At 45.0% G+C, this 26,023-nt stretch overlaps 1 protein-coding gene across 2 annotated transcripts in view; it reads right to left on the minus strand.

Annotated features, from left to right (window-relative positions):
• Window positions 1–26,023, minus strand: part of ACVR1B (activin A receptor type 1B) — a 53,862-nt gene that overhangs the window by 3,643 nt on the left and 24,196 nt on the right. For both annotated transcript variants that reach the window (XM_058308195.2, XM_058308194.2), the window contains exons 2-8: window positions 24,450–24,689; window positions 23,546–23,794; window positions 20,336–20,566; window positions 17,769–17,936; window positions 4,854–5,010; window positions 3,499–3,623; window positions 884–1,014 (exon numbers count right to left, since the gene is read on the minus strand). In XM_058308195.2, coding sequence (XP_058164178.1) covers window positions 884–1,014; window positions 3,499–3,623; window positions 4,854–5,010; window positions 17,769–17,936; window positions 20,336–20,566; window positions 23,546–23,794; window positions 24,450–24,689 — 1,301 coding nt within the window. The remainder of the gene's footprint in view (window positions 1–883; window positions 1,015–3,498; window positions 3,624–4,853; window positions 5,011–17,768; window positions 17,937–20,335; window positions 20,567–23,545; window positions 23,795–24,449; window positions 24,690–26,023) is intronic.

Raw genomic sequence — 26,023 nt, forward strand, 5'->3', positions numbered from 1 at the left:
TATTTTTAGCAGTGGAACCACTTTCCTACATGGAGTCCCAACATATAAAACTGCAGAATAGTACTGACTTAAGGGCGACGAGGACAGCCCACAGCTCTCTCAGTCTCGCCCTCATGAAACAGAAACCCGACCCTGAGAGTTCCCAGGGACACTTTGAAAACCGCTGCCCTATTATGCAACGGGAAGGCGTCAACGAAAACCTGCACTGAGTACTGTTCTTAAAGGGCAAAGCGCCCTCTAGTGGGTATACTCTGTAAAAGCCAGGCACCGAGTGAAAAGGAGGCCCATGTGCACTGAGCGAGGCAAACCCGTCTTCAGAAGGTGGTAAAGCTCCCCCACCCCAGAACTCCACGTGTATCAGGATCCGTGATAAACCTGTCATTTCAATTCTTTCCATCAATGTCCCCTCCCCACTTCATCTGCCGTCCCTCTGTAATTAAACTCTCCATCCTAACCCCTTCACGCATGTCACCCCCTTCCTTGCTCTGAGTTTTTAGAAAGGGCACTGCCCTGGCAGACAGGTTCTCCCCCAAGTCCTGCCCCTCATTCTCCACCCCGCCTAAGGGCTTCTTTGTGTGGATGGCTCTAATTAACTCTCCCACAGAACTCGGCTCACCCCGGGGCACTGCAGCTATTTTTGTGGTTAGATCTAATAGCTCCCGGGTCAGTTTTATCTCCAGTCTCTTGTGGACAACCTCCCTCATCTGCGTCCTGGGGTGGAAGCCTTTTTCTTTTACCAGGCTAACTCCAGGACAGGGTACTATGGCCCCAGAGGCCTCAAGACGCAGCAGCACAGGCCTCGGGGCACTCGGGGGACCCCTACGGGCTGGGTGGTGGGAGACCAGGCAGATGGAAAAGCCCTGGGAGCAGGGAAGCTTTTTACCTCGTAACTCTGCCACCAGTTGGGGATGTTGGGACGCAGCTTCTGGTCACATACGACCTTTCGCATTTCCTCAATGGAAGGGTCAGAGGGCACTAGGTCATAATACGGCAGCTGATATTCTTCATGGACTCCTGGGAGAAAAGAAAACATCTACCTGAGTTATCAACAGAAGGAAGAGATTACTCAAAAGCCAATGAACCACATCAACACTATCACCTATAAATATCATTTCCCAGTAAATTGAAACAGGGCTCCTTGGAGAAGCTGGCCAAGTCCAGGAATAGGACAAGAAATACACAAGATTAGCCAGGAACCACATTTTCATACCCAAAAGCAAGCAAACTATCAAAGACTACGGGGGTCAGGACAAAAGGACTCAGGTGCTAACTTGAAAAGCTTCCAACTGGCCACAGATGAGAACATTTAAGCAGCAATAAACTAGAAACAAATATCTTTTAGAAACAGAGGTTCATAATGATCCTTAAAATAAAACAAAACAAAAAACCCTCAGTCACCTGTGGAGGATGCTAGGGAACAAATTCACTATTTTGAGAAATGGTAAATAGGTAAATAAATGGAAAGAATCAAGTATTTGTCCTGCTACTCCTTTTCAAACTATTTATCTTGGTAACCAAATAATTAGGCGAGGTTTCTTTTTAAAAAAGATTTATAAAATCAGAATACTGTCATTTTCAACCTCTAATGAATTTGGATTTGACAATGATCACTGATGGCTGCTGATATCATCAAAAGAGAGATAACCAGACATCGTGTGAGTTGTGAAGTACAAAAATAACACCTATAATGGACTTTTGTCAAAAAAATCAAGTATGATTTTATCCCCCGATCTACACCAGAACAGAAGAACACATTAACTTAATGGGGGAGGCAATCAACAAAATTTAGGTTAGGAAACTTTATAGGACAAATGACAGGGAGTCTCTAATAAACAAACTGCAGGGAAACAGATTTGGCTCAACTGATAGACCGTCTGCCTTTCAGCTGGGAGGTCCAGGGTTCAAAACCTGGGCTTCCTGACCTGTGTAGCGAGCTGGCCCACATGCAGTGCTGATGTGCACAAGGAGTGCCGTGCCATACAGGGGTGTCCCCCGCATGGGGGAGCACCACACGCAAGGAGCGCGCCCCGTAAGGAGAGTCGCCCAGTGTGAAAAAAGTGCAACCTGCCCAGGAATGGTACCACACACATGGAGAGCTGACGCAGCAAGATGACGCAACAAAAAAGAGACACAGATTCCCGATGCCACTGACAATGCAAGTGGACACAGAAGAACACAAAGTGAATGGACACAGAGAGCAGACAACGGGAGAGGGTGAGAGAAATACATAAAAAATAAATCTTTAAAAAAAACCACAACAAACTGCAGAAGGAAAACAAATGGAAGGGAAACCTATAGACTATAAGAGACTCCAGAGGATGTTATCAATCAACGGCAATGGATGAACCCTTACCTTATCTGGACCCTGATTTGAACAAACTTTAAAAAATATTAGAGTCAACTCCCTGGGAAATCTCAACACTGACTGGCTATTGGGTAATAAGAAATAAATGATCATTAAAAAAAATAATGTGCCTTTTTAAGTCCTTATCTTCTAGTAACAAACTGAAATAGTTCCATCATAACAAGTTAATTTTAAAAATCCAGTGAAATGTTCTTATACCTTTTCTAGGAAAAGCCCTGCTGTTCTAAGCTAATGGGACCCAATTTTAAACAGAGTTTGACTTGGTAATTATCTAAAGGGTAGTAAAGAGCCTAAGCTCTGCCCTCACACTGCTGGGGTTTGAATCTTTACTAGCTGTGTGACCTTGGACAAATTACCTAGCCTCTTTGTGACCTTTTCTTCATCTGCCAAATGGTCATAACAGTAGTACCTGTTTCATAGGTTTATAGTAAAGATTAAGTGAGTTCATACATACCAAATGCTTAATGTTATTTTTTATTATTATATACTTAGCCCCATTTTCCAGATGTCATAAGAAACAAAAAGCTAACTTATTCACAGTTAAAGGTGTGAAGGAGATCTTTACATCTTATCTCATGCTTTATACACCCAGGCACACCCCACCTCCATGGGCCAATAAAAAATAATGGGTTGGAGAGCAGATGTGGCTCAAGTGGTTGAGTGCCTGCTTCCCACATGGGGGTTCCCAGTGCCTCCTAGGAAAAGAAAAAAAAACAAGCAAAACCAACCAACCAACTCAGGGGAGCCAACGTGGCTCAGTGGTTGAGCACCAGCTTCCCACATACGAGGTCCCGGGTTCAATCCCTAGCCCCTGGTACCTCAAAAGAAAAAACAAAAAATCAGTGGGTTGCGGGGGGAGAGGCAAAACGAGCCTCCAGAACTGCTACCACAATGTAAAATACTACTCTTTGGGAACCACTCAACAAGTTGATCAAGGAATACACATTCTTGGCACAGCTGCTTCCACACTTCCACGTCTTTGATGAGAACCGTAAGTGTGCCTTGGGCTCTGGCACAAGGCATTGCGGCGAGTCATAAAAAAGAAAGGAGGCAGTAAAATACCAGTACCCACAGGTGATCCTACATCCTGGAACTGGGAGATGGGGGCAAGAGAAGGCAAAGAGGAGCGGTACCTCCAGAATTGCATCTTCGCGCAATCTCCCAGTACACAAGCCCCAGCGCATAGATATCAGCACACTTAAAGGAGTCAAAGTGTTTCATGTTAATGGTTTCATCGAGTACTTCAGGGGCCATGTATCTGCAAGAGCAAAGGAAACATGGTCATGTACAAAAATATGTGTGTGTTGACGATTTCTCTCTTGCAATTCAGGCACTGATGGAAGAGTGCTCGCTAAGCTCAGCTGCAGGGCTTCGCCCTGAGAAGGGCCTGGGGGAGGAGGCAGTGAGGGGGTCTCGTCTCTGCAGACTCCCAGGTGTTTTGGATTCAAACCTGAACACTTCAGCAGAGTTGGCGATACTAGGCTATTCTTACTTGTGTCTCTATTTTCTTTTTAACCATCAAGATTTATTAATTTTAAACAAGTTTTACTTTCTTGGCAGAGGGACATGTACCATGGGGCACGCGGCAGCAGCAGCACTGAGGGCCTGGTTGCTACTGAGGTCTTCTATTTGGTCAAATGCAGCCACAGTGATAGGCTGAGCCTGAATTTCATCCTGAACGTCTTTCAATTTCTAACCTGATTGCAGATAACTGCAAATTAATTATAGACAGTTGTCAAAGTCACCCTTAGTTACACATCTAGAGCCACCCCCCAGCCCCCCAGTAAGGCAAATCAGGGGGGCATCTCTGGCCCTACACTCTGGGGGACTGGGTAGCTGCAATAGTTCAGATAAAATGGAAGGGAAATGCAATTTAGTGAAATTCACTTAGGTTCTGCAGGGAAACAAAGCCCTTTGTCCGCTCTTAGATGCTCCTAAACTCCATCCCAGATTCACTTTTCTCCAGCGTGGCAGACGGAAGAGCCGCAGGAGGCAGGGAAGCTTCCTACCTCATAACTCCCCACAGAACAAGCTCGCTGCCCCCCCAGGGGCCTCCGCACAAGCTCCCCCTCAGGACTACACTACTTCCTCTCTTCTCCCAGGTAAGCCTGACACCTACTCCCCTTCCAAACTCTGTTCCAGATGTTCTTCTTCCCTTAAGTATTAGCTGTCTCACCTCACTCTGGTTCCTCCGATTTTAATACGCCACCCCGACCAAGTGACAGTCCTAGAGAGCTATGCTCTTGGCACTCGTGTGGGTTAGATGCATCCTGTGTAGCTTTCTAGCATGGGTGGGGTGGGGTGTTTACCTTGATTTTTTTTATTTGTGTTTTTTAAGTTATTTTTATTAACTTGACTTTAAGCTATCTGAGAGCAAGGCCCACACCTCCCTTTTCTGTCCCTCCTTCTCATGCATATGTGGGAAAGGACACACATGGGTTGCCTGGTACAGCTGCTGAGCCAGGGCAGAGGTCCAGAGTCTGCCTACCGTTTGGTCCCCACCCTCTGATTCGGGGCGATGTCAATGGTGTCGGTGACCGCGTCGTGGCGGACAGCCAGGCCGAGGTCTGCGATGGCACACATGCCGTTTTTCTTCACCAGGATGTTCTTTGACTTCAAATCTCGATGAGCAATTCCAGGCTTCCCTGGCAGAAAAATAAAATAAAACACCACCACCAAAAAACATGGATCTTTAAAGATAGATAGTATAAAGATTAAAAAGTATAGACTCATAACTTCTGGGAAGATGGCATCGAAGTAGGTAGGGATAGCTCAACTCTTTCACAAAAACAACTGAGGAAGGGCAAAAGGCTCTCCAAGCAAGCTGCTCGGAGGGTCTGCAGAACTAGAGAGTGCTGTGCACCATCCAGCAGGGAGAGGGACAGGGAGACAAAGAGGCCAAACAAAAACCCTGAGTTTCTTGCCCTTGTGGCTGGGACTGGCACACATACCCCACCCTGGAGGGAAACGACCTTGGGTAAAACCCCTGGCTCACTGCAGCCAACTGAGTGGGAAAGAATGTTCTCCTCCCTGTGAGGAAGAGGGGTCTGGAGGAGGGTGAAGAGGGGCTTCTCTTCAGTGAGTTTGGCCAGCTGGGTCCTCTTTCAATCTCAAAAGAGACCCCAGCCATGGGAAGCGGATGTGGCTCAAGCAATTGGGCTCCCGTCTACCACATAGGAGGTCAAGGGTTTGATGCCCAGGACCTCCTGGTGAAGGCGAGCTGGCCCGTGTGGCGAGCCGGCCCATGCAGAGAGCTGGCCTATGCAGAGTACTGCCCTGTGCAGGAGTGCTGGGCCACGTGGAGAGTTGGCGCAGCAAGATGACACAACAAAAAGAGACACAGGAGAGACAGTAAGAGACACGGCAGATCAGGGAACTGAGGTGGCGTTCTCTCCCACCCTGGAAGGTCCCAGGATCAGTTCCTGGAGCTGCCTAATGAGAATACAAGCAGAAACAGAAGAACACACAGTGAGTGGACCTACAGAGCAGACAATGGAGAGAGTGGGGAGAAATAAATAAATAAATCTTTGTGGTTTTTTTAAAAGACCCCAGCCAGGGAGGGGGAGGGGGAATCTGATCAGGGAGGCTGGGAGAGAGAGGAACTAGGCCAACAGGAGTAGGCAAAGACAGGTGCTTAACCAGCCTGCGGAGAGAAGGAAGCCTGGAGAGACAACAGCCGACTGTTAGAGGCCCAACTTGCTGGAGGGAAAGGGGGCAGGGAGACAACATAAGCTTTCAGAAGCCTCCCTAACCTGTGAGGTGGGTGTAGCTCGGTGTGGAAATGCTCGCCTCACACACGTCAGGTCCCTGGTTCCATTGCCAGTATCTCCTGAGAGAGGAGCTCCAAGAGTGGTCCCCTGGGTTGCCAGGCACACAGCCAGCATCTTATGCAGGAACTTACAGACTGATTTTTTTGTCGTAGGTTTTCCAATCTGTTATTTTTTATTATTTTAAAAACTTCTTTATTTTATTCGCTGAAATGAGGTACCTTACTTGTGGAGGGCAGGCTGTAGGGTAGTTACTTAATGAGCACCGGCAGCCTGAGACAGTTCCTAGGGGCTTAAGAGGGAAGCTTGTTTTTCCTGGGTTTTTGTTTTTTGTTTTTTTTCTGTCTCCTTTTCCTTATTTTTTCTCCTTAGTTTTTAGGTGGTGTTTTTGGTTTTTTTTTGTTTTTTTTTTTTAGGATTTATTTTATCTTTTAACTGTCACCATTTGCACTTGTCTGCTGTGTCTGTCTGTTGTGTGTTTATTTTCTTTTTAGGAGGCACTGGGAACCGAACCCAGGACCTCCCATGTGGGAGGGAGGCGCCTAATCACTTGATCTACCTCCACTACCTGCTTGATATCCTCTCATTATGTCTTCCTCCTTGTGTCTCTTTGTTGCGTCATCTTGTTGCATCAGCTCGCCAGGCCAGTCTGCTCAATGTCTTGCTCATCTTCTTTATGAGGCACCAGAAACTGAACCTGGGACCTCCCATAAGGTAGGTGAGTGCCCAACTGCTTGAGCCACATCTGCTTCCTCTCCCTAGTTTTTTGTTATTTCTTTTTTCTTTCTGTCATTTTTCCCTCTTCCATTGCTTTCCTTTCATTCCTCCCTTTCTTGGTTAGCCTTTTTTTTTCTTCTCTTCTTAACTTTCTCATCTTTTATTTTATTCTATTTTTTTTCTAGTTTCATTTTTTATTCTTATTCTTTTGTATTTTTTATTTTTCACTCTTATTACGTATTTATTTTCCTGGGTCTTTTATGGTTCATTTACTATCTTTTAAAAAAAATTATTACTATTATTCCCTTAATCCTCTTCTCTTTCCTTTTCTATGATCTTAATATTTTTTCAAGGGAATGCAGACAACTATAAGGATATAGAGTAAGAGGAGCCAAGTGTCAAAAAGGAATTTTACCATAAAAAAACAACAACATAAAAACCTAGAGTAGAAACAAAAGCTAACCATTTGAATAAACCCATCAAGATAAACAGATGCCTAGACACCAACAAAAAATTACAAGCCATGCTAAGAAACAAGAAGACATGGCCCAGTCAAATGACCCAACCAAAAAAATGGAGGAAATGCAGAATGTGGAACTAATCAAGGATTTCCAAACAAATATCCCAAATCACCTCAATGAAATGAAGGAAAGATAAAGAATATTAAGAAGACACTGGGGGGAACATACTGAAGACATCATAAACATACATAAAGAGATAACAAAGCTGGTGGTGATGAATGGCATAATGCAAGAAATCAAAAATACGCTGGAAGCACGTAACAGCAGATTTGAACAGGCAGAGGAAAGAATTAGTGACACTGAAGACACTACAGCTGAAATCAGACAGAACAGATAGATAAAAAGATAGAAAAAATACAGCAGGGCCTCAGGGAATTGAATGACAATACGAAACACACAAACATACACATAAAAGGCATCCTGGAGGGAAAAGAGAAGGGAAAGGGGGCAGAAGGCGTATTGGAGGAAATAATGGCTGAAAACTTCCCAACTCTTTTGAGGGAAATGGATGTACATGTCCAGGAAGCCCAGTGCACCCCAAAGAGTAAAAATCCTAACAGGCCTACCCCAAGATATATACTTGTCAAATTGTCAAATGCTCAAGACAAAGAGAGAATACTGAAAGCAGCAAGAGAAAAGAGATCTGTCACATACAAGGGAAGTTTGATAAGATTAAATGCTGATTTCTCATCTGAAACCGTGGAGGTGAGAAGACAGCCAAATTAAGGTGCTAAAAGAAAAAACTGTAAGCCAAGACTTCTGTATCCAGCAAAGCTGAGGGAGAGTTCAAAATAATCACAGATACACAGAAATTCAGAGAGTTTGTCAATAAGAAATCTGTCCTTCAAGAAATACTAAAGGGAGTTCTGCAGGTTGAAAGGAAAAAAACAGGAGAGAGATGGTTGGAGGAGAATGTAGAAATGAAGAAGATAAAAAGAGAAATAAAAACAAAATATGGGGAAGTGGATTTGCCTCAATCTATCATATGGGAGGTCCAGGGTTCAAACCCAGGGCCTCCTGACCTGTGTGGTGAGCTGGCCCATGCGCAGTGCTGATGCGTGCAAGGAGTGCCGTGCCACGCAGGAGTGTCCCCGCATAGGGTAGCCCTACGTGCAAGGAGTCCGCCTCACATAGAGAACTGCCCCATGCGAAAAAAGCAGAGCCTGCCCAGGAGTGGCACTGCACACATGGAGAGATGACACAGCAAGATGATGCAACAAAAAGAGACACAGATTCCTGGTGCCGCTGACAAGAATGTAAGTGGACACAGAAGAACACATAGTGAATGGACAGAGAGAGCAGACAACGGGGGAGGAGGGGAGAAAAATAAATAAAAAATCTTAAAAAAATAAAACAAAACCTACAGGCTGCAGCAACAGCAGTGCTGACAGTGGAATTTACAGTCATACATTCCTATATTAAAAAAAAGAAAAAAATGGGAAGATCTGGCTCAAGCAGTTGGGTGACTGCCTACTACACCGGGGCGGGGGGGGCAGGGGGAGAGGTCATGGGTTTGGTTTCTGGTACCTCCAAAAGAAGATGAGCAAGACAGCTGATGCGATGGGCTAGTGCGGTGAATTGAAGCAATAAGATGACTCAACAGAGACACAACAAGAAAAACACGTATGACAGACACAACAAGCAGGGAGTGGAGGTGGCTCAAGCCATTGGGCACCTCCACCCCACATGGTGGGTCCTGGGTCCCAGACCCACTGCCGCCTAAAGAGAAAAAAAAGATAAGCACACAATGAACAGACACAGAGTGCAGGCAGCGAGTGCAAACAACAGGGGGCGGGGAGGGGAGAGAATAATAAATAAAATAAATCTGAAAAAAAAAGAAAAGCTAAAATCAAAGACCTAACTGCACATCTGCAGGAACTAGAAAAAGAACAACAAACTACTCTCAAAGCAAGCAGAAAGAAAGAAATAAAAAAGATTAGGGCAGAACTGAATGAAATTATGGAGGCAAAAAACTAGAAAAAATTTATAAAACTGAAACCTGGTTCTTTGAGAAGATTAATAAAAGTGACAAACCCTTAGTTAGACTAACAAAGAAAAAGAGAGAGAAGATGCAAATACATAAAACAAAAAATGAGGGTGGGATATTACCACTGACCACAGAAATAAAAAGTTTCGTAGGAGGATACTTTGAAAAACTGTATTCCAACAAGATGGATAATTTAGATGAAATGGACAAATTTCTAGGAACACACAAACAGCCTACACTGACAAAAGAAGAAAGTGATTGACCAATCACAAGTAATGAAGTTGAATTATTCATCAAAAACTTCCCAACTAAGAAGAGCCCAGGACCAGAGGGATTCACAGGCAAATTCTACCAATCATTCCAGAAAGAACACACACCAATCCCCTTAACCTCTTCCAAAAAACAGAAGTGGAAGGAACACTAAAATGCCAATTCACCCTAATACCAAAGCTACATAAAGACGCCACAAGAGAGGAAAACTACAGACTAATCGCTAATGAACCTGGATGCTAAAATCCTCAACAAAATATTTGCTAATCATATTCAACAACACATCAGACAAATTATACACCATGACCAAGTGGGTTTCTTCCCTGGTATGCAAGGATGGTTCAACATAAGAAAGTCAATCAATGTAATACACCACATTAACAGATGGGAAGAAAAAAGGCATTTGATCATCTCTATAGATGCAGAAAAAGGATTTGACAAAATACAGCATCCTTTCTTGATAAAAAAAAAACACTTCAAAAGATAGGAATAGAAGGAAACTTCCTCAACATATAAAGGGTATATATGAAAAACCCACAGACAAGACAAGGATGCCCAGTGCCACCGCTCTTATTTAACATTGTGTTAGAAGTACTTGCTCAATCACTTAGGCAAGAAAAAGATATAAAAAGCATCCAAATTGGAAAAGGAAGAAGTAAAAATTTCACTATTTGCAGATGACATGAACCTACACATGGAAAGCCCTTGAAATCTACAACAAAGCTTCTAGAGCTGACAAATGTGTTCAGTGAAGTGGCAGGATATAAGATCAACACAAAATCAATAGCATTTCTGTACACCAATAAGGAATAATCGGAGGAGGAAAGCAAGAAAAAAAGTCCATTTATAACAGCAACTGAAAGAATCAAATACCTAGGGAACTAAACTTAACTAAAGATGTGAAGGGCTTGTATTCCAAAAACTACACAACATTGTTAAAGGAAATCAAGGAAGACCTAAATAGATGGAAGAACATTCCATACTCATGGACTGGAAGATAAACATCATTAAGATGTCTGTCCTACCCAAATTGATTTACAGATTTAATGCAATCCCAATCAAAATTACAATAGCATTTTTTAAAACTGAATTGGAAAAGCTAATTATGAAATTTATTTGGAATGGTAAGGGCCCTGAATAGCCAAAAACATCTTGAAAAAGAAAAATGAAATTGGAGGAATCACACTTTAAAGCATACTACAAAGCTACAGTGGTCAAAACTGCATGGTATTGGCACAAGGACAAACTGACCAATGGAACAGAATTCAGAGGTCTATCGTAGATCCTTCCATATACAGCCAACTGATGTTTGACAAGGCCACAAAGCTCACTCAACTGGGAGAGAATGGCCTCTTCAACAAATGGTGGAGAACAGGATATCCATATCCAAAAGAATTAAGGAGGATAACCATCTCACATCCTATACAAAAATTAACTCAAGATAGATCAAACACCTAAATATAAGAATCAATACCATAAAGCTCCTAGAAGATAATGTAGGGAAGCATTTATGACATCTTATAATAGGAAATAGTTTAATGAACTTTACACCCAAAGTGAAAGCAACGAAAGATAAAATAGATAAATGTGAACTCCACAAAACGAAAAACTTTTGTGCTTCAAAGGCGTTTGTCAAGAAAGTAAAAAGGCAGCCTACTCAATGGGAGAAAATATTTGGTAACCATCTATCTGATAAGGGCCTAATATCTAGCATATATAAAGAAATCCTACAACTCAAAAATAAAAAGACAAACAAATGGGTAAAAGAACTGAACAGATGCTTCTCCAAAGAAGAAATACAAATAGCTAAAAAGCACATGAAAAAATGATCAACATCACTAGCTATTAGGGAAATGCAAATCAAAACTACAATGAGTAATCATCTTATACCTATTAGACAGGCGGCTATTAAAAAAACAGGACTACAAGTGCTAGAGAGGATGTGGAGGAAAGGGAACCCTCATCTACTGCTGGTGGGAATGTAGAAAGGTGCAGCCATTGTGGAGGACAGTTTGGTGGTTCCTTAGGAGCTAACTATGCAACTGCCATATGATCCAGCAATCTCACTGCTGGGTATAGACCCAGAAGAATTGAAAGCAGGGACATGAACAGATACATGCACACCAATGCTCATAGCAGCATTATTCACTATTGCCAAAAGTTGGAAGCAACTCAAGTGTCCATCAACAGATGAATGGATAAGCAAATTGTCATATATACACACAATGGAGTATTACACAGCTATAAGAAGGAATGCAGTATTAACACACAGGACAACATGGATGAAGCATGAAGACTGTATTTTGAGTGAAGTCACTGAAGGACAAATAGTACATGACCTCACTGACATGACTTAAGCAAACAGCAGACTCACAGAGCCAGAGTCTGGAAGATAGGTTATCGGGAGACAGAAAGGCAGTGGAGGGTGCTGAACCTGATGCTCAATACGGGCAAAATCTATGATAAGGTGGAAGGAGGTGTTTGGGGAGTGGATGGGGGTGATAGTGGTGCAGTGATGTGACTGAGTTTGAGGGTGCATAAATGTAAAGGGGAGTAGGGTAGGGACTTGGGTTGAAGTCTCCATGGAACTGGGGGGAGGGTTGGAGGAAGGAGCAGGTGAACTCAGGGATTTACAGGCCTGTGGTTAAAACTACAATGGTGTGGGTGGAGCAGATGTGGCTCAAGCAGTTGAGCACCCCCTCCACAAGGGAGATTCCGGGTTTGGTTCCTAAAGAAGATAAGGAACCTCAAGAAGATAAACAAACAAGGAGCAGACAATGAGCAGATATCAAGCAAAAATAAAAAATGAGCAGACAATGAGCAAAAGCAAATGAGCAGGTAAGCGGATGTGAATCAACTGTTTGGGCTCCTGTGTACCACATGGGAGGCCCTGGGTTTGCATCCCAGGGCCTCCTCGTGAAGGCAAGCTGGCCCGCACCTATGGAGAGCTGGTACAGCAAGATGACGCAACAAAGGGAGACATGCTGACACAGAAGAATGTGCAGCAAATGGACACAGACAGCAGACACAAGCAAGCGGCAAGGGGGGGATAAATAAATAAAAAATAAATCTTTAAAAAAATACTCAAACAAATGAGCAGGGAACAGATGAGGCACAAGCAGCTGAGTGCCTGCCACCCACATGGGAGGACCCAGGTTCAGTTCCTAGTGCCTCCTAAAGAGAAAACAGACAACCAGATGAGCGCAAACAATACACAAACAGATGAGGGAGCCACTGGGGGAGAGGGGATACTTAAAAAAAAAACAATGGTGAGCATGTTCTTTTGGCAAATATGGAAGGGGAGGATTACTGGTATAGGGCACTGGGGGTTGGATGGTATGCCAGATAGGGCACACCTGGGACATGTTTTCATGGAATATTAAAGTGTTTGTCTTGTCACAGAGTATTATCTTAGTGGGTGGAGACCACAAAATAAACAAGAAAGTATTAAACTTCTATCCTGGGGAGTCCTGCTATGTTCTCAATTAGAGAGGTAAAAATCTCTGGAGAACACAGGCAATGCCTAATAAAAGAAAACAGACCCATATGTCAAGCCCTCAATATTACTGCAAGTAACTATGGACCTCATTCTTAAAAATGGAAACTTAGTGGCTACTATAGGTTCCAAGGGGGGTAGGGCAGTGAAGAATGGAACAGATGAAACACAGGGCATTGGAATTGTTCTGCATGATCTTACAATGACAGATACAGGCTATTTTATTTTAAACTTTGTCAAAACCTATAAAAGTGTATGGGCAGAATATAAACCACTGACCATGGTTAGTAACACTGCTTTGATACTGGTACATCAATTGTAACAAATGTACCATACACGTGTAAAATGTTATTAATGGGGTGAGCAGGAGGGATTTGGCTATATGGGAATCCCCTATATATTCCCCCCCCTCCATATTTTCTATGTGACTTTTCTGTCATCTAAAGCTTCTTTAAAGATAAAGCCAAAAAAATAAGACACTGGGGAAACACATGGAAGAAATTGTCGCTGTACATAAAAGACAACAGATCTTACAGTGATGAAAGGCAATGGAAAAAATTTTAAATTTTATTTTTAATTTTATTTAATCTTTGTGGGTTTTTTTGTATTTTATGTTATTTTTATTATTATTATTATTATTATTAGTATTATTTTGCTTTGTTTTTGGGGAGGTTTTAGATCACAGAAGGGTCACAACTGTGGCAGGGAAAGATCACTGGTAAGGGGTGTTGGTGATTGGGGGATGTGTGGGGAGGGGTGCCCTGGGGCATGCCTCTATGGCATATGAATAGGTTCAAGTAGTCACAGTACACTGTCTTGGTGGGTGGAGTCCCACACAATAATCAAAGGAATACTGAATTTCCATTGTGGGAAGTCCTGCCACATTCTCTAATAGAGCAGTAAGAATTTCTGAGTATGTGCATGGTACCTCGAGAAGGATGACAGACCATTACATTAGGACTTTGATATTGATGGTTGTAATTATGAACCTTTTCTAGTGAAACTGAAACTTAGTCTAATATTATATATTGCCTTAGAGTTACCTCCTGAAAGCCTCCTTGTTGCTCAAATGTGGGCTCTCTCTAAAACAAACTCAGCATATAAACACATTACCTTGCATGGGACATGATTCCTGGGGATGAACCTCCCTGGCACTGAGGGATTATTACCAAGCACCAAATAGTGATGAATTTGGCAAAAGACCTTGACCAAAAGGGGGAAATATTAATAGAAATGAGTTTGTATGGCTAAAAAACTTCAAAGTGAGTCAGGAGGTTATTCTAAAGGTTACACTTATGCATGTCTTAACAGGACCTCACCGACTGCCAGAGTAAACAGTGCCTCAAATGTGGGGTGCCTGAGGGCTCTAGAATCATCTAGAAACTACAGGCAGGGCAGCAATCTCAGGAATTCAGCACCCTGTTAATGGGCCTTACTTTGAAATATATGCTCCCCAATGTTAACAGAGTGAAACTCATTTATAATTTCCCTACACATGGCTCTTCTGCCCCTTTTATTTGAACCTATAGCTAGTACTATATTTGCTGATTATATGTCCCAGAGACTTAAATCTTTGGTCTGTTCATACACCAGGTGAATCTCAGCAGAGCTGCAACCCCCACTTATCAGTTCATTGGATTCGCCCAGGACAACTAACAAAAGGATGATAATGGGCAACACCCATCCCAGGAAGTGAAGAGTGTCTGCAACTGCAAGCAATACAGTTCCATCCACCTGCCCCATGGGATTTAATCCATCTCTCAATTAAAGACAGGGTGGCATCACCATCCCCAAATCCTCAAGATTGAGGAATAAACAAACATAAGGGTGGTAAGCAACTATGGAGTAATGTAGACTTACGATTATTCTAGCAATGGAAGAATCTGTATCATTGATATAAAGGCCGTGGCCACCAGAGGGTCTGAGGGGAGGGAGAGGGAAGAAGAGGTACAACATGGGGGCATTTCTGAGGCACTGGAATTGTCCTGCATGACATTGCAATGACAGATACAGGCCTTATACATTTTGTTAAAACCTTAAAATTGTGCAGTGCAAAGTGTAAACTAAAATGTACTTGGTTAGTACAATGCTTCAGTATATATTCATCTATTGTAACAAATGTACCACACTAATGAAAAATGTTAATGTGGGAAAGTGTGTATGTGGGGATGGCGTATATGGGAATCCCCTATAGATGTATTTAAAGAGTTTATCAAGAAGAAGAAAATGAGAAAAAGTACATGGTCCAAGGCATGGACTGCGGGTGTGCTGCAGAGTGAGATGCACTCCCCTAAATATTTTTCTTTTTTTAAAGATTTACTTTTTATTTATTTCTCTCCCCCCTCCCCCTCCCAGTTGTCTGCTCTCTGTGTCCATTCACTGCATGTTCTTCTGCGACCACTTCTATCCTTATCAGCGGCACCGGGAATCTGTGTTTCTTTTTGTTGTGTCATCTTATTGTGTCAGCTCTCTATGTTGGGCGCCATTCTTGGGCAGGCTGCAGTTTCTTTCGTGCTGGGCGGCTCTCCTTACAGGGCATACTCCTTGAACATGGGGCTACCCTACAAGGGGAACACCTCTGCGTGGCAGGGAACTCCTTGCACGCATCAGCACTGTGCATGGGCCAACTCCACACAGGTCAAGGAGGCCCGGGGTTTGAACCACGGACCTCCCATGTGGTAGGCGGATGCCCTATCCATTGGGCCAAGTCCGCTTCCTCCCCCTATATTTTTGATGTAACATTTATGTAATCTAAATTGTCTTAAAAAAATTTTTTTTAATTGTTAAAGAAAAGTGGCAAGTGGATGTGGCTTAAGTGATTGGGCACACGTCTACCACATGGGAGGTCCAGGGTTCGATTTCTGGGACATGCTGGTGAAGGCGAGCTGGCCCACATACAGAGCTGGCCCACGCAGGAGTTCTGGCCCGTGCGGAGAGCTGGCACAGCAAGAAGACGCAACAAAAAGAGACACAGAGGAAAGACAATAAGAGATGTAGCAGACCAGTGAGCTGAGGTGGTGCAAGAGATTAAGCACCTCTCTCCCACTCTGGAAGGTCCCAGGATTGGTTCCCAGTGGCGCCTAAAGAGAAGACAAGCAGACACAGAAGAATGCACAGCAAATGCACAGAGAGAGCAGACAACAGGGGCAGAGGAGATATAAATAAATAAATAAATCTTTTATGTATATATTTATATCTATATATATAAAGTATAGACTCTGCAGCCAGATGGTGTAGGTTCAAGTTGTGACTTTTGCTCCCACTAGCCCAGTGATCCTGGAAAAGAGCTAATTAACCTATTTGATCTTTTCACCCATATAATGAGAAAACCAACAGTATGTATTTCAGAGCATGCATGCAGATTAAATGCATTAAGGTAGGTAAGTAAAGAACTTAGAAGGGCGTATGTGTTAGCTAATATCACCACACTACTCTCCTTTCCTGAATTAATATGCCCAGGCATAGAACTGTAGACGGATTCAAAGAAAAGTTGCTATGTTGGCCAGGTTCTCCATACCAATCAGGTCTGAAGAGGAAGACTGCTAATAATCACTGCACAGGCAGCAAGCAGGATCAAACTTTAAGTTTGTTTTCTATTGTGGCCAGCAAGGGCTGTTCTCTGGTTACTCAGGCACCAGGGAGCACAACTACTACTGTGACAGATCAAGGACTGTCCAAAGAGTTGATAACCCAGTCAACAAGCAGGAAAGCTCAAGGTCTTTTACCACCAGGCAAGTTTTCCTAGATTAAGAAAGCCAGATGTCTGATACAACAAGCTGTCTTTAACCCAGCTGTTCCCACCAACGAATGTGTGAAATTACTAAACTCATGCTCCTGACGCATTAGTTGGTTTCATTTTTCTCAATTCCATTCTTTTACATATGAACTGTGGGCTTCTGGTACTATTATTTCTCAACAGACAATAGCTCACTACATACAACAATGTCAAGTCACCAGATGACAAAAAACTGAACATTTTACATTATGGAATGCCTTGAGGGAGTTCTAAAGATAAGAAATAAAGAGAGGGAAGCAGATTTGGCTCAATGGATAGAGCATCCGCCTACCACATGGGAGGTCCAGGGTTCAAACCCCAGGCCTCCTGACCCATGTGATCAGCTGGCCCACATGCAGTGCTGATGTGCTCAAGGTGTGCTGTTGCCACACAGGGGTGTCCCCTACGTAGGGGAGCCCCATGCGCAAGGAGTGCGCCCCATAAGGAGAGCTGCCCGGTGTGAAAAAAGTGCAGCCTGCCCAGGAGTGGTGCCACACACACAGAGAGCTGACGCAGCAAGATGACACAACAAAAAGAGACATTGATTCCCGGTACCACTGACATGAATACAAGCGGACGCAGAAGAACACACAGCAAATGGACACAGGGAGCAGACAAGTGGGGGGGGCAGGGCGGGGAAGGGGAGAGAAATAAATAAATAAAGAAATCTTAAAAAAAAAAATGCTTCTTTAAAAAAAAACAAAACAATGAAGTAAAGAGAAACCCCTTTAGTTATCTCTTGTTCTCATTCACTTAAAGCTCAAACCCTTCTCTCCTTCAGACTGGACTGTGATTCCTGAGGTCCAGCCCGACCTTCTCAGTAAAAGGAATTCTGGGAGCTAAATCAGGATGCTACTCAGGTCCACTCACCTTGTGTCCCCACGATCTCCATATGCAGGTGTGCCAGCCCGCTAGCAGCAGACAGTGCCAGCTTAATCATCCCCTCGATGGTCACGGTGTACCGGTTAAGGTAATCAAACAGGGAGCCATGCTCATGATAATCAGAAACAAGCCACAGCTGTGTCCAGGTGCCATTATCTGCAGAGATCCACAGGTGAAATCCCAAAAAGGCACAAATGAAAGCAAAAAATAATTAAGATAGGAAGGGAAGAATATGTGCACACCACAAAATCCAGAGAGACCCTTGAATTTACATTTCTTACCACCATACCACCAGATGCCACTCTCTATGCCCACTCTGTCTCTAGCCACCTACCAGTTTTAGGCTCCGGTAAGGACAGAGGAATCTTTCTTAGGCCTGCCTCTTTATTTCTTCTAGGTAGGCTGCAGGATTCTGGACAGTGCTCCTCTTTTAAACCAAATCTGAAAATGTGGAGTACCCCAGAGAATAGAAGCATTTCGAGACCGTAAGGTGGCACCTGTCCAGCTTGCCTGCGCTCTGGATCCTGACAAGACAGGCTCACCAGCATGCTGGCAACCACAACGAGGGCTATCGGCTCCCGTCACCCAGGAAGGCTTCTCAGTCCCTCTTGTGTGAGCCAATGACACCCTGAGCACAGCCCAGCCACAGTGCCTGTCTCACTTGGAAGGTTTCTTTTTAAGTCCACTGCTCCTACCAGGTTATGAGCTCTCATTATTGCACCCACAGCCAAAAAAAAAATGTTGTCAACTCATGAATAGTGCACTCCCGAATATTCCAGAGAGGTCATCATACCCTCAGAAGAACAATGGAAGCCGAGGAAAAAACGTTTTTACTTTCTTTCTTTTACGCATGGGAGGAGGGGGGAATACAGTGGGGCAGAGGGAAGGAAACACTGGTCATCTATAGGAAGTCTGGAAATTGAATGGAGACTTCCCAAATTCCAGGCTGGCACTGCTTCTAGGACATCAAACCATGGATCCTGTTAAAAAGGCAAGAACGAAGGAGTGAGATTTTTCTCCTTCCTTCCTTGGCCCTAGTGTGGATTTCAACAGCCAGATCGTTACTCACACAAGCTGCCAGAATCAATAAAGGGAGTGGCTCCTGGAAAAGGTCTGCTTATTACAAGCAAGGAGCCCACCCAACGCACCCCTCCTTACATTCTTACCAGCCCTGAAGACCTGAGGACTCTATAAATAAGTTAAAAGGGAAGGCATCTTTTGATCCTTTGAAGTTCCTGTAAGATTTATATTTTATCAAAATGTGACGCTTCTTTAAAAAGGAACACCTTATCTAGAGGGAGTGAAAACCCTCCCTTCTCCTTTTCCCTAGAGTACAAGTCCAAGACTCTTCAGCTTGGGGGCATCCAAAGCCATTACAAGCCCTCACAGCAAGGTGAGGAAGGAGCAGTGTGTTGTCATTTTAGCAAAGAACAGTAAATACAGAGCATCTTCCCTAGGCTTTCTAGACAAAACTTCCAAAAGTCTCTGTGACCTGGGAGCAAACTGTCAAAACTGCCAGAGAGACCCTTCTGGAATATAAGGAGATCACCTCGTGGTCCCTTCTGCACTTGAAGCACACACCTGCCCAGGTGTCTTCCCCTCTCACTGGGGGCTCTTGTGAGGGCAGGGACTGTGCCTTGTTCTTGGGTGTGTCATCCAAGCAGCAGGCCCACAGGAGTCAATACTTGTTGCCAAATTAATGAATGAAATTTCAGTTACTCCCAATATCTTCAGAATAAGATACCCCTCATAAGCTGGCTCTGCCTGACTCTCTACATCTTTTGCCAAAGCAGCCACTCCCAGTTACCTGCAGGTTCCCACATGCCTCGCCATGGCACGTGTCTGCCTGTCCTTCCCACGGCTTTTCTGACCCTGACCAACTCTTGCCACCTTTGCCTCAATCAAGCTTAGGTGTGACCTCCCTGGGAAAGCCTTCCCTGGCCCCACCCTACCCCCAATTCCTGCTCACTGGAACAGCTGGTGCTTACCTCCTCTATCAATTGTTAGTTTGTCTCTTTGCTAGGCAGTGAGGTCTTCAAAAACAGGGAAGTGCCTGGGCACGCAAAAGAGACCCAAAAACTAACGCAAAAAAAGAAGGGAGAGGAAGGAGGAAATGAGGGACCCCAGGTCCAGGCCAGGCCGCAGGGAGGGGCTGCATGCTTTTCTGCCCTCTAGGGCTGTCCTTTCCAGGCAGGGCTTGAGGCCAGAATTTCTCATTCCAGCGGTTTCAAAATAAGCTTACTGGAACCTCTGCAGGGACTACAGAGTAGGGTTTGAGCAAGCATCAGGGGAGGAAAACTGAACAGGCAGGATGAGGGGGTTCTTGTTTATCTGCTTAATAAACTGGGCTTCTATGTAAGCTTTTCCCAAATGAAGGGCTCTCCGTCTTAGGAGAGCTTGAAAACCATTATCTTCTTCAGATTCTCTATGAGTAATAATGACGAAGGCAAACAGAATTGTGCTGCCACACACACCTATTCACTTTCTCCAGTAACCCCTGCATCTCGGAATGCTGTTGGTAATGGGACACCCTGTATCCAAACCCAGCCCTTTACCTTTATTGTCGGCGGCAATAAATCCAAGGATGTTTTCGTGGCGCAGCATGACTGTCTGATATATCTCTGCTTCCCGGAACCAAGACCGCTCTTCACGAGAAGAAAAAATCTTCACAGCCACATCACCACCCCGCCAGCGGCCGCGCCACACTTCCCCAAACCGGCCCTTGCCAATGATCTCCTGTAAAACGATGGTGCGGGCCACTGTGCGCTGGACAAAAAGGGGGAGCCCTGTGGGCACAAGAACGGGAAGAGGCCTGCCGTTGTAAATCTGCTAAACTCGGCAACTCCCACTACTCATGGCTACTCTGGAAAGGCCCTTCCCAGCGTCTCCATTCTACCCTGGGTCATTAGCCATGGGGAGTTGCAGTCGCCCCTGCACGCTGGTCTCAGTAACCTACCAAGGGTGGTGGCTGCAAGTGAACACGGAGAGAAAGGCGTGCCCACTGGCTCCTTGTCTGTGTGCTCTCTCCTCTCAGTTAGTATGGATGACTGATTTGAATGTCAACACTTGGCCAGATTTACCAGTTCTGCAGCCAGTCACCTGTGTCCACCCACATCTGCTTTATTCTGACAGGAGAGGAAAGAACCCAGGAGGTGCAGCAAGCGGGGCCTCGGCGCTGGGAGCCACTTCTGACCGCTCTGCTCCTTACCCACCAGAGGGCAGTGCTGCGTGGCCCAAGGAAGGAGAAGGGCAGCCTCACCCCCAAGAAATCCACCGTGCTCTACAGAGATCAAAGTTCTGCTCAGAGGTGATTCTGAGCTCTGGATGTAGGGTGGGGATTTTCCACGCTTATTCTAAGATTAAGTTTACTGTCTTTATAGGTCCCTATTGCTTTATTTGACTTGCTCGATGGCTCCTACCTATCCAATCACCCTTACCATCATGACTGACTCCTCTCTCTCACTCCCTTCTCCTTGGCCAAATAAATAGACAGATAAACAAATCTGTCATTAATCCCTAAGTCTGGTGGTTGTGAACCACCATTTACTGTATGCTTACTATTAGGCACTGTGTTAAGATACATAAAGTATCTCATTTCCTTACAACCACCTATAAGGTAGGTAATGTTTAACCCATTTTACAGACAAGGAAACTAAGGCTCAAAGAGGAAGGTTAAGTGACTCTTTCAAATTCATACAAGCAGTAAGTAGCAAAGTCCAGGCTTTAACTACAACCATAAAGAACCACCAGAATGTTTCTCAAATTAGACCCCTCCTCTCCGGCCCTCTGAGCCTGTCCTAGTTCCGCTCCTTCTTTCAACAGACCTCCAACTGGATTTTCTGCCTCCCTGCGTGCCCCACTCCTGCCCTGCACACCTACACACAGCCCTGCCCCCTTCCCTAAGAGGAGGTTGGTAAATGAACGAATCCATCCTCCACACCACTGCCAGAAATCCTCCCAAACAAAAATACATACAATCATTTTTTCTCACATAAGAACTTTCAGGGGCTTCATCTCACCTATAAGATGAAGCACAGCACTCGAGGTCCTTCACACCTGGCCCAGCCGGCCTCCCCCACCCCATCTCCACTTGGAGCACACCCTGCTGGCCTTCTCTCATCGTTCCCTAAATAATCATGAACGTTCATGCCTTGTCCTTTTGACTCAAGATGTTTCTTGTGGCCTCCAATATTCTCTGTCTCCTTCACCTCTCAAAAAATCCATGTCGTTCTTCAAGACTCCTCTTCTGTGAGACCCTTCCCTACAACCCACCCATCTCTTCTCTCCAATCCTGGGCCAGCTCCTTTTTAATCTTTGTTTACCTGTATCACCTAGAAGGTACTCAGGTATTTGTGAAAATGAATTGAAAGTCACATAGGCAGCATGGACTGATTACTTTAAAAATCACATAATTAAAAATCTAGTACCTGGGCAGCTTTGCACTGCACACCCTGCAGTAAAGATGGACTGAGCCACCCGGGGCAACAGCGGCCAGCTATTTCACTCCAGATGACTACGCAACCACCAGCGTCTTTCCTTAGCCTCAGCCAGTCCTGAGCTTAAAAAGACTCCAAAAGCCGGGGCCACCCGCAGCTTGCAGCTAATCAAGTCACAGAGTCAGCCAGGCGGGTCTAACTACTACCCTACCTCTTTCAGCAAAGAACAAGCCATACATTTTCTCTTTCTAAAAATATGCAGCTTTTAAATATATCCATCATTTTGGCTCTCGGTTGCAGAGCCTAATAATGGCGAAACCACTGAAACTCAGGAGATGTCACAGTTCAAAGTATTCCCTGTGTTCAGGGAGGATGTCTGGCTATGACTGATGCCGTAATTCACCCATAGAACAATAGTCTTGTCACATGGCATGGAGATATTATACATAAAAACACAAAAATCCTCACAAATAAGATTCTGTATGTTTTACCTAGAATGGCAACAGTCACCTCTGTGGATGATATATATATATACACACACACACATATACATATATATATATATATTTTTTTTAAACAAGAAAGGAATAACACGGTCACCAAAACTAATTACCAAAAACCCCACAAAACTAATTACCTTTATGAAGACTCTTTTGCAATCATGGGCACATCTAATAACAAGCTGATCTATACCCCGAGGCCTGAACAACCCCAAACCCCTTTACCCTAAATTCTGGTCTCACATTAAGGTCAAAGTGTTTGGTTTAATTTCCTCTCCAAGCAAGACTCAGTTAACAACAGGCGGTACAGGAAATGGTGCTGGTGCCACACAGCAGCCCAAGCTGCCTTTATTTTAACCGCCACCAAAACACCCTTGGGCAACTGGTAAAAGTCAATGATTCACCAAATCCTAACTCTAAGCTTTACTCGATGTCCTTAAACTCCCCTTGTGGTTGCTCAGAGATCAATGATTAGCTGTTACCACCTCACAGGAATTCGGCACACAACTGTTTCTCAAAAGAAGCCCTGAAATTAAGCACGCCACTGCTCAGGTGGAACCGGCTGAATTTTAATAGATCCATGGGTATGGGTCTCCAAGAGACGCAGGGTTTCTGGAATAGAGAGCTTTGCACTTGACCTTTGGAATCACAGGGAAGGCAAGCTTTCCTGTGAACCTGGCATCTTATCTTACTACCCGTCAACTCCAAAAGACCGGGAATTATGAAACCCAGTGACTCACTGCTGAGAGAACACAGGCCTCCAGCCTCCACCGTAAACACGCTGCCCTGCCGGGAAATGGCAGGCACGACGCCCGGGGGGCTGCGCTACCTGAGCCAGAGCCTGACGTGGAGAGATCGTAGACGAGATCCTGGAGTGTCTTGTCTTTGGAGAGACACATTTCACATGAGGGATCCTCCATGTCTAGTCGCTGGCGGTTGTGATAGACGCGCTGATGGTAGTTGATGACCAGGAAAACGACAATGATGATGAGGAAGAGGAGGAACACTGGGCCAGCAATGATGCCCACCAGCTCCACTGGGCCCCATACAGACGGGTGCTCGGGCTCCTTGAGGTGACCTGGGACGAGGAAGAGGGGAGGAAGGAACAGAGCCTAAAGCAAGGGACAGCTGTGGCTTTATTTCTCCCTCCCAAGTGAAAAAGGCCCTTTCCATGGCAGCGTGCACAGGGCCCCCTTCGTCCCCTAGGTCTTACGGGGGTAGTCTGCCTGCCTGGACACTCACAGATGCCAAACTTGAGTCCAGGTGCCCCTCTCAGCAGTCAAACCCACAATCCACACTGTCATCTTACAGCATCTCACGGCTCTACTCCCGCCCCAACCCCCCTCAACTTGCAGTTTCTACTTTGTTATCACAAGTAATAAGAGCTCTTGTAATCTCTCTCCCTCTCTACTGCTCTCCTCAGAGCTCTGGGATTGTCCCACACTGCCCTAAAGTGATTCCCTGCCTGGCTCTTCCATTCTTGACCAGTTGCCTAAGGCTGTCCAGCCACTATCCGAAACCCCACTTTCACCCCTGACACTAACTTAAGGCAACCCCCCAATCTGCAAACCTGACTTGGGAGGAATCCTCTCCCTTGTCACCTTGGAGAACATTAGAAAGACACCTTGACTGATCATCAAATACAGGGACTGGGGAAGGGGAGAGAAAGATGAAATGACAGGGGTGCTCTCTCTCCAAGATGAGCCAATTGTTCAAAATGGGTATCCACTTACCACTGGGCACCCTCAGGTCAATCTTGTTGCAGAAGTCGGTGTAGCAGCAGTGGGTGTTACGCAGGTCCTCTGAGCTCAGGCAGTAGAAGGGCTTCCCGGCAGGGACCAGCTCCACTTTGGGGATGCAGGTGCGCACGTGGTGCTCCAGGCCATCCAGGTTGAAAATGGAAACCATGCAGGCCCCATCTGTCTCACAGGTGTAATTGGCCTGCAGGCAGCTGGTGCAAGCACACAGCAGAGCTGTAGGAAATTTGGGAGTAGACGTTGGTGGTGGCTTCTAATCATAGGCCCTTTTCTGTACTTAGAATATCATCTCTTAGCATACTTGATATTCCAAAATAAGAAGCTGTCTATTATGGAGATAGGGCCAGAAAGGTGCTCTCTTCAAATGGGGCACAACCTTTTGATTATTCAGCTCACAAGCCAGGCTGTTTAGGCCCCACTGTTTTCCTGTAAGTGCTCTATTTTGTGCCTATGGGAGCCAAAGAAATTACCTTTTGAATTTTGCCTTAGATGTATTACAAATTATGATGTGTCTGGGAAAGAGATTTCCCTTCAAACCTGGATAACCTGTGGGTAGAAGGAAGGCATCTTCCCTTTGGAGGATCTACGACTCCTCCCCCCTCTGCATCCCTCCTCCCTCCATCCAAACCACCTGGGGTTCCATGGAGCCATCATCTCCCCAGTCTCCTTTTTTCTTTAAAGATTTATTATTTATTTCTCCCCCCCGCCCCCGTTCTGTGTCCATTCGCTGTGTGTTCTTCTGTGGCAGCTTCTATCCTTATCAGTGGCACCGGGATCCGTGTTTCTTTTTGTTGCATCATCTTGCTGCATCAGCTCTCTGTGTGTGCGGTGCCTTCCTGGGCTGGCTGCACTTTTTTTTTTTTGCGCTGGGCAGCTCTGCTTACAGGGAGCACTCCTTGCGCGTGGGGCTCCCCTATGCGGGGGACACCCCTGCGTGGCAGGGCACTCCTTGCGCACATCAGCACTGTGCATGGCCAGCTCCACACGGGTCAAGGAGGCCCGGAGTTTGACCCGCGGACCTCCCATGTGGTAGACGGACGCCCTATCCATTGGGCCAAGTCCGCTTCCCCCCAATCTCCTGCAGGCATGCCCGCAGTTTTCTGAATGTAATATGCATGCCCTCACATACTTAATTCTTTACACATTATTCTTCTGTTGCAATACTTTTTTCCTGGCTAATTCCGACAACTAAATACTTTAAAATTCAGCTCAAACATCACATCCCTTGAAAAGCTTCTCCTGATTACCCCATCACTGCCCCCTCCCAGTGTTAGGTGTCCCTCTCCTGACACTCTGGGCCCACGTTCTTCTATTGCAGCACTAACAGGCAGGGTCTCTGCTTAATCTCTCTCTCCAGACCTAGCACAGTGCCTGGTGCATAGTTCTTTGAAAGTCTCTATTCTGGTGGTCTGCTTAGGAGACCTATTCCTAAGTATCGTACCTATAAAGTGTTCCTAAGCACAGCCCCCACCCCAGTCACTTCCCTAAAAAGAACCACACAAGGGAAGCGGACTTGGTTCAATGGTTAGAGCATCTGCCTACCACATGGG

The sequence above is a fragment of the Dasypus novemcinctus genome, chromosome 12 (assembly GCF_030445035.2).
Source record: "Dasypus novemcinctus isolate mDasNov1 chromosome 12, mDasNov1.1.hap2, whole genome shotgun sequence".
Classification (NCBI taxonomy): Eukaryota; Metazoa; Chordata; class Mammalia; order Cingulata; family Dasypodidae; genus Dasypus; species Dasypus novemcinctus.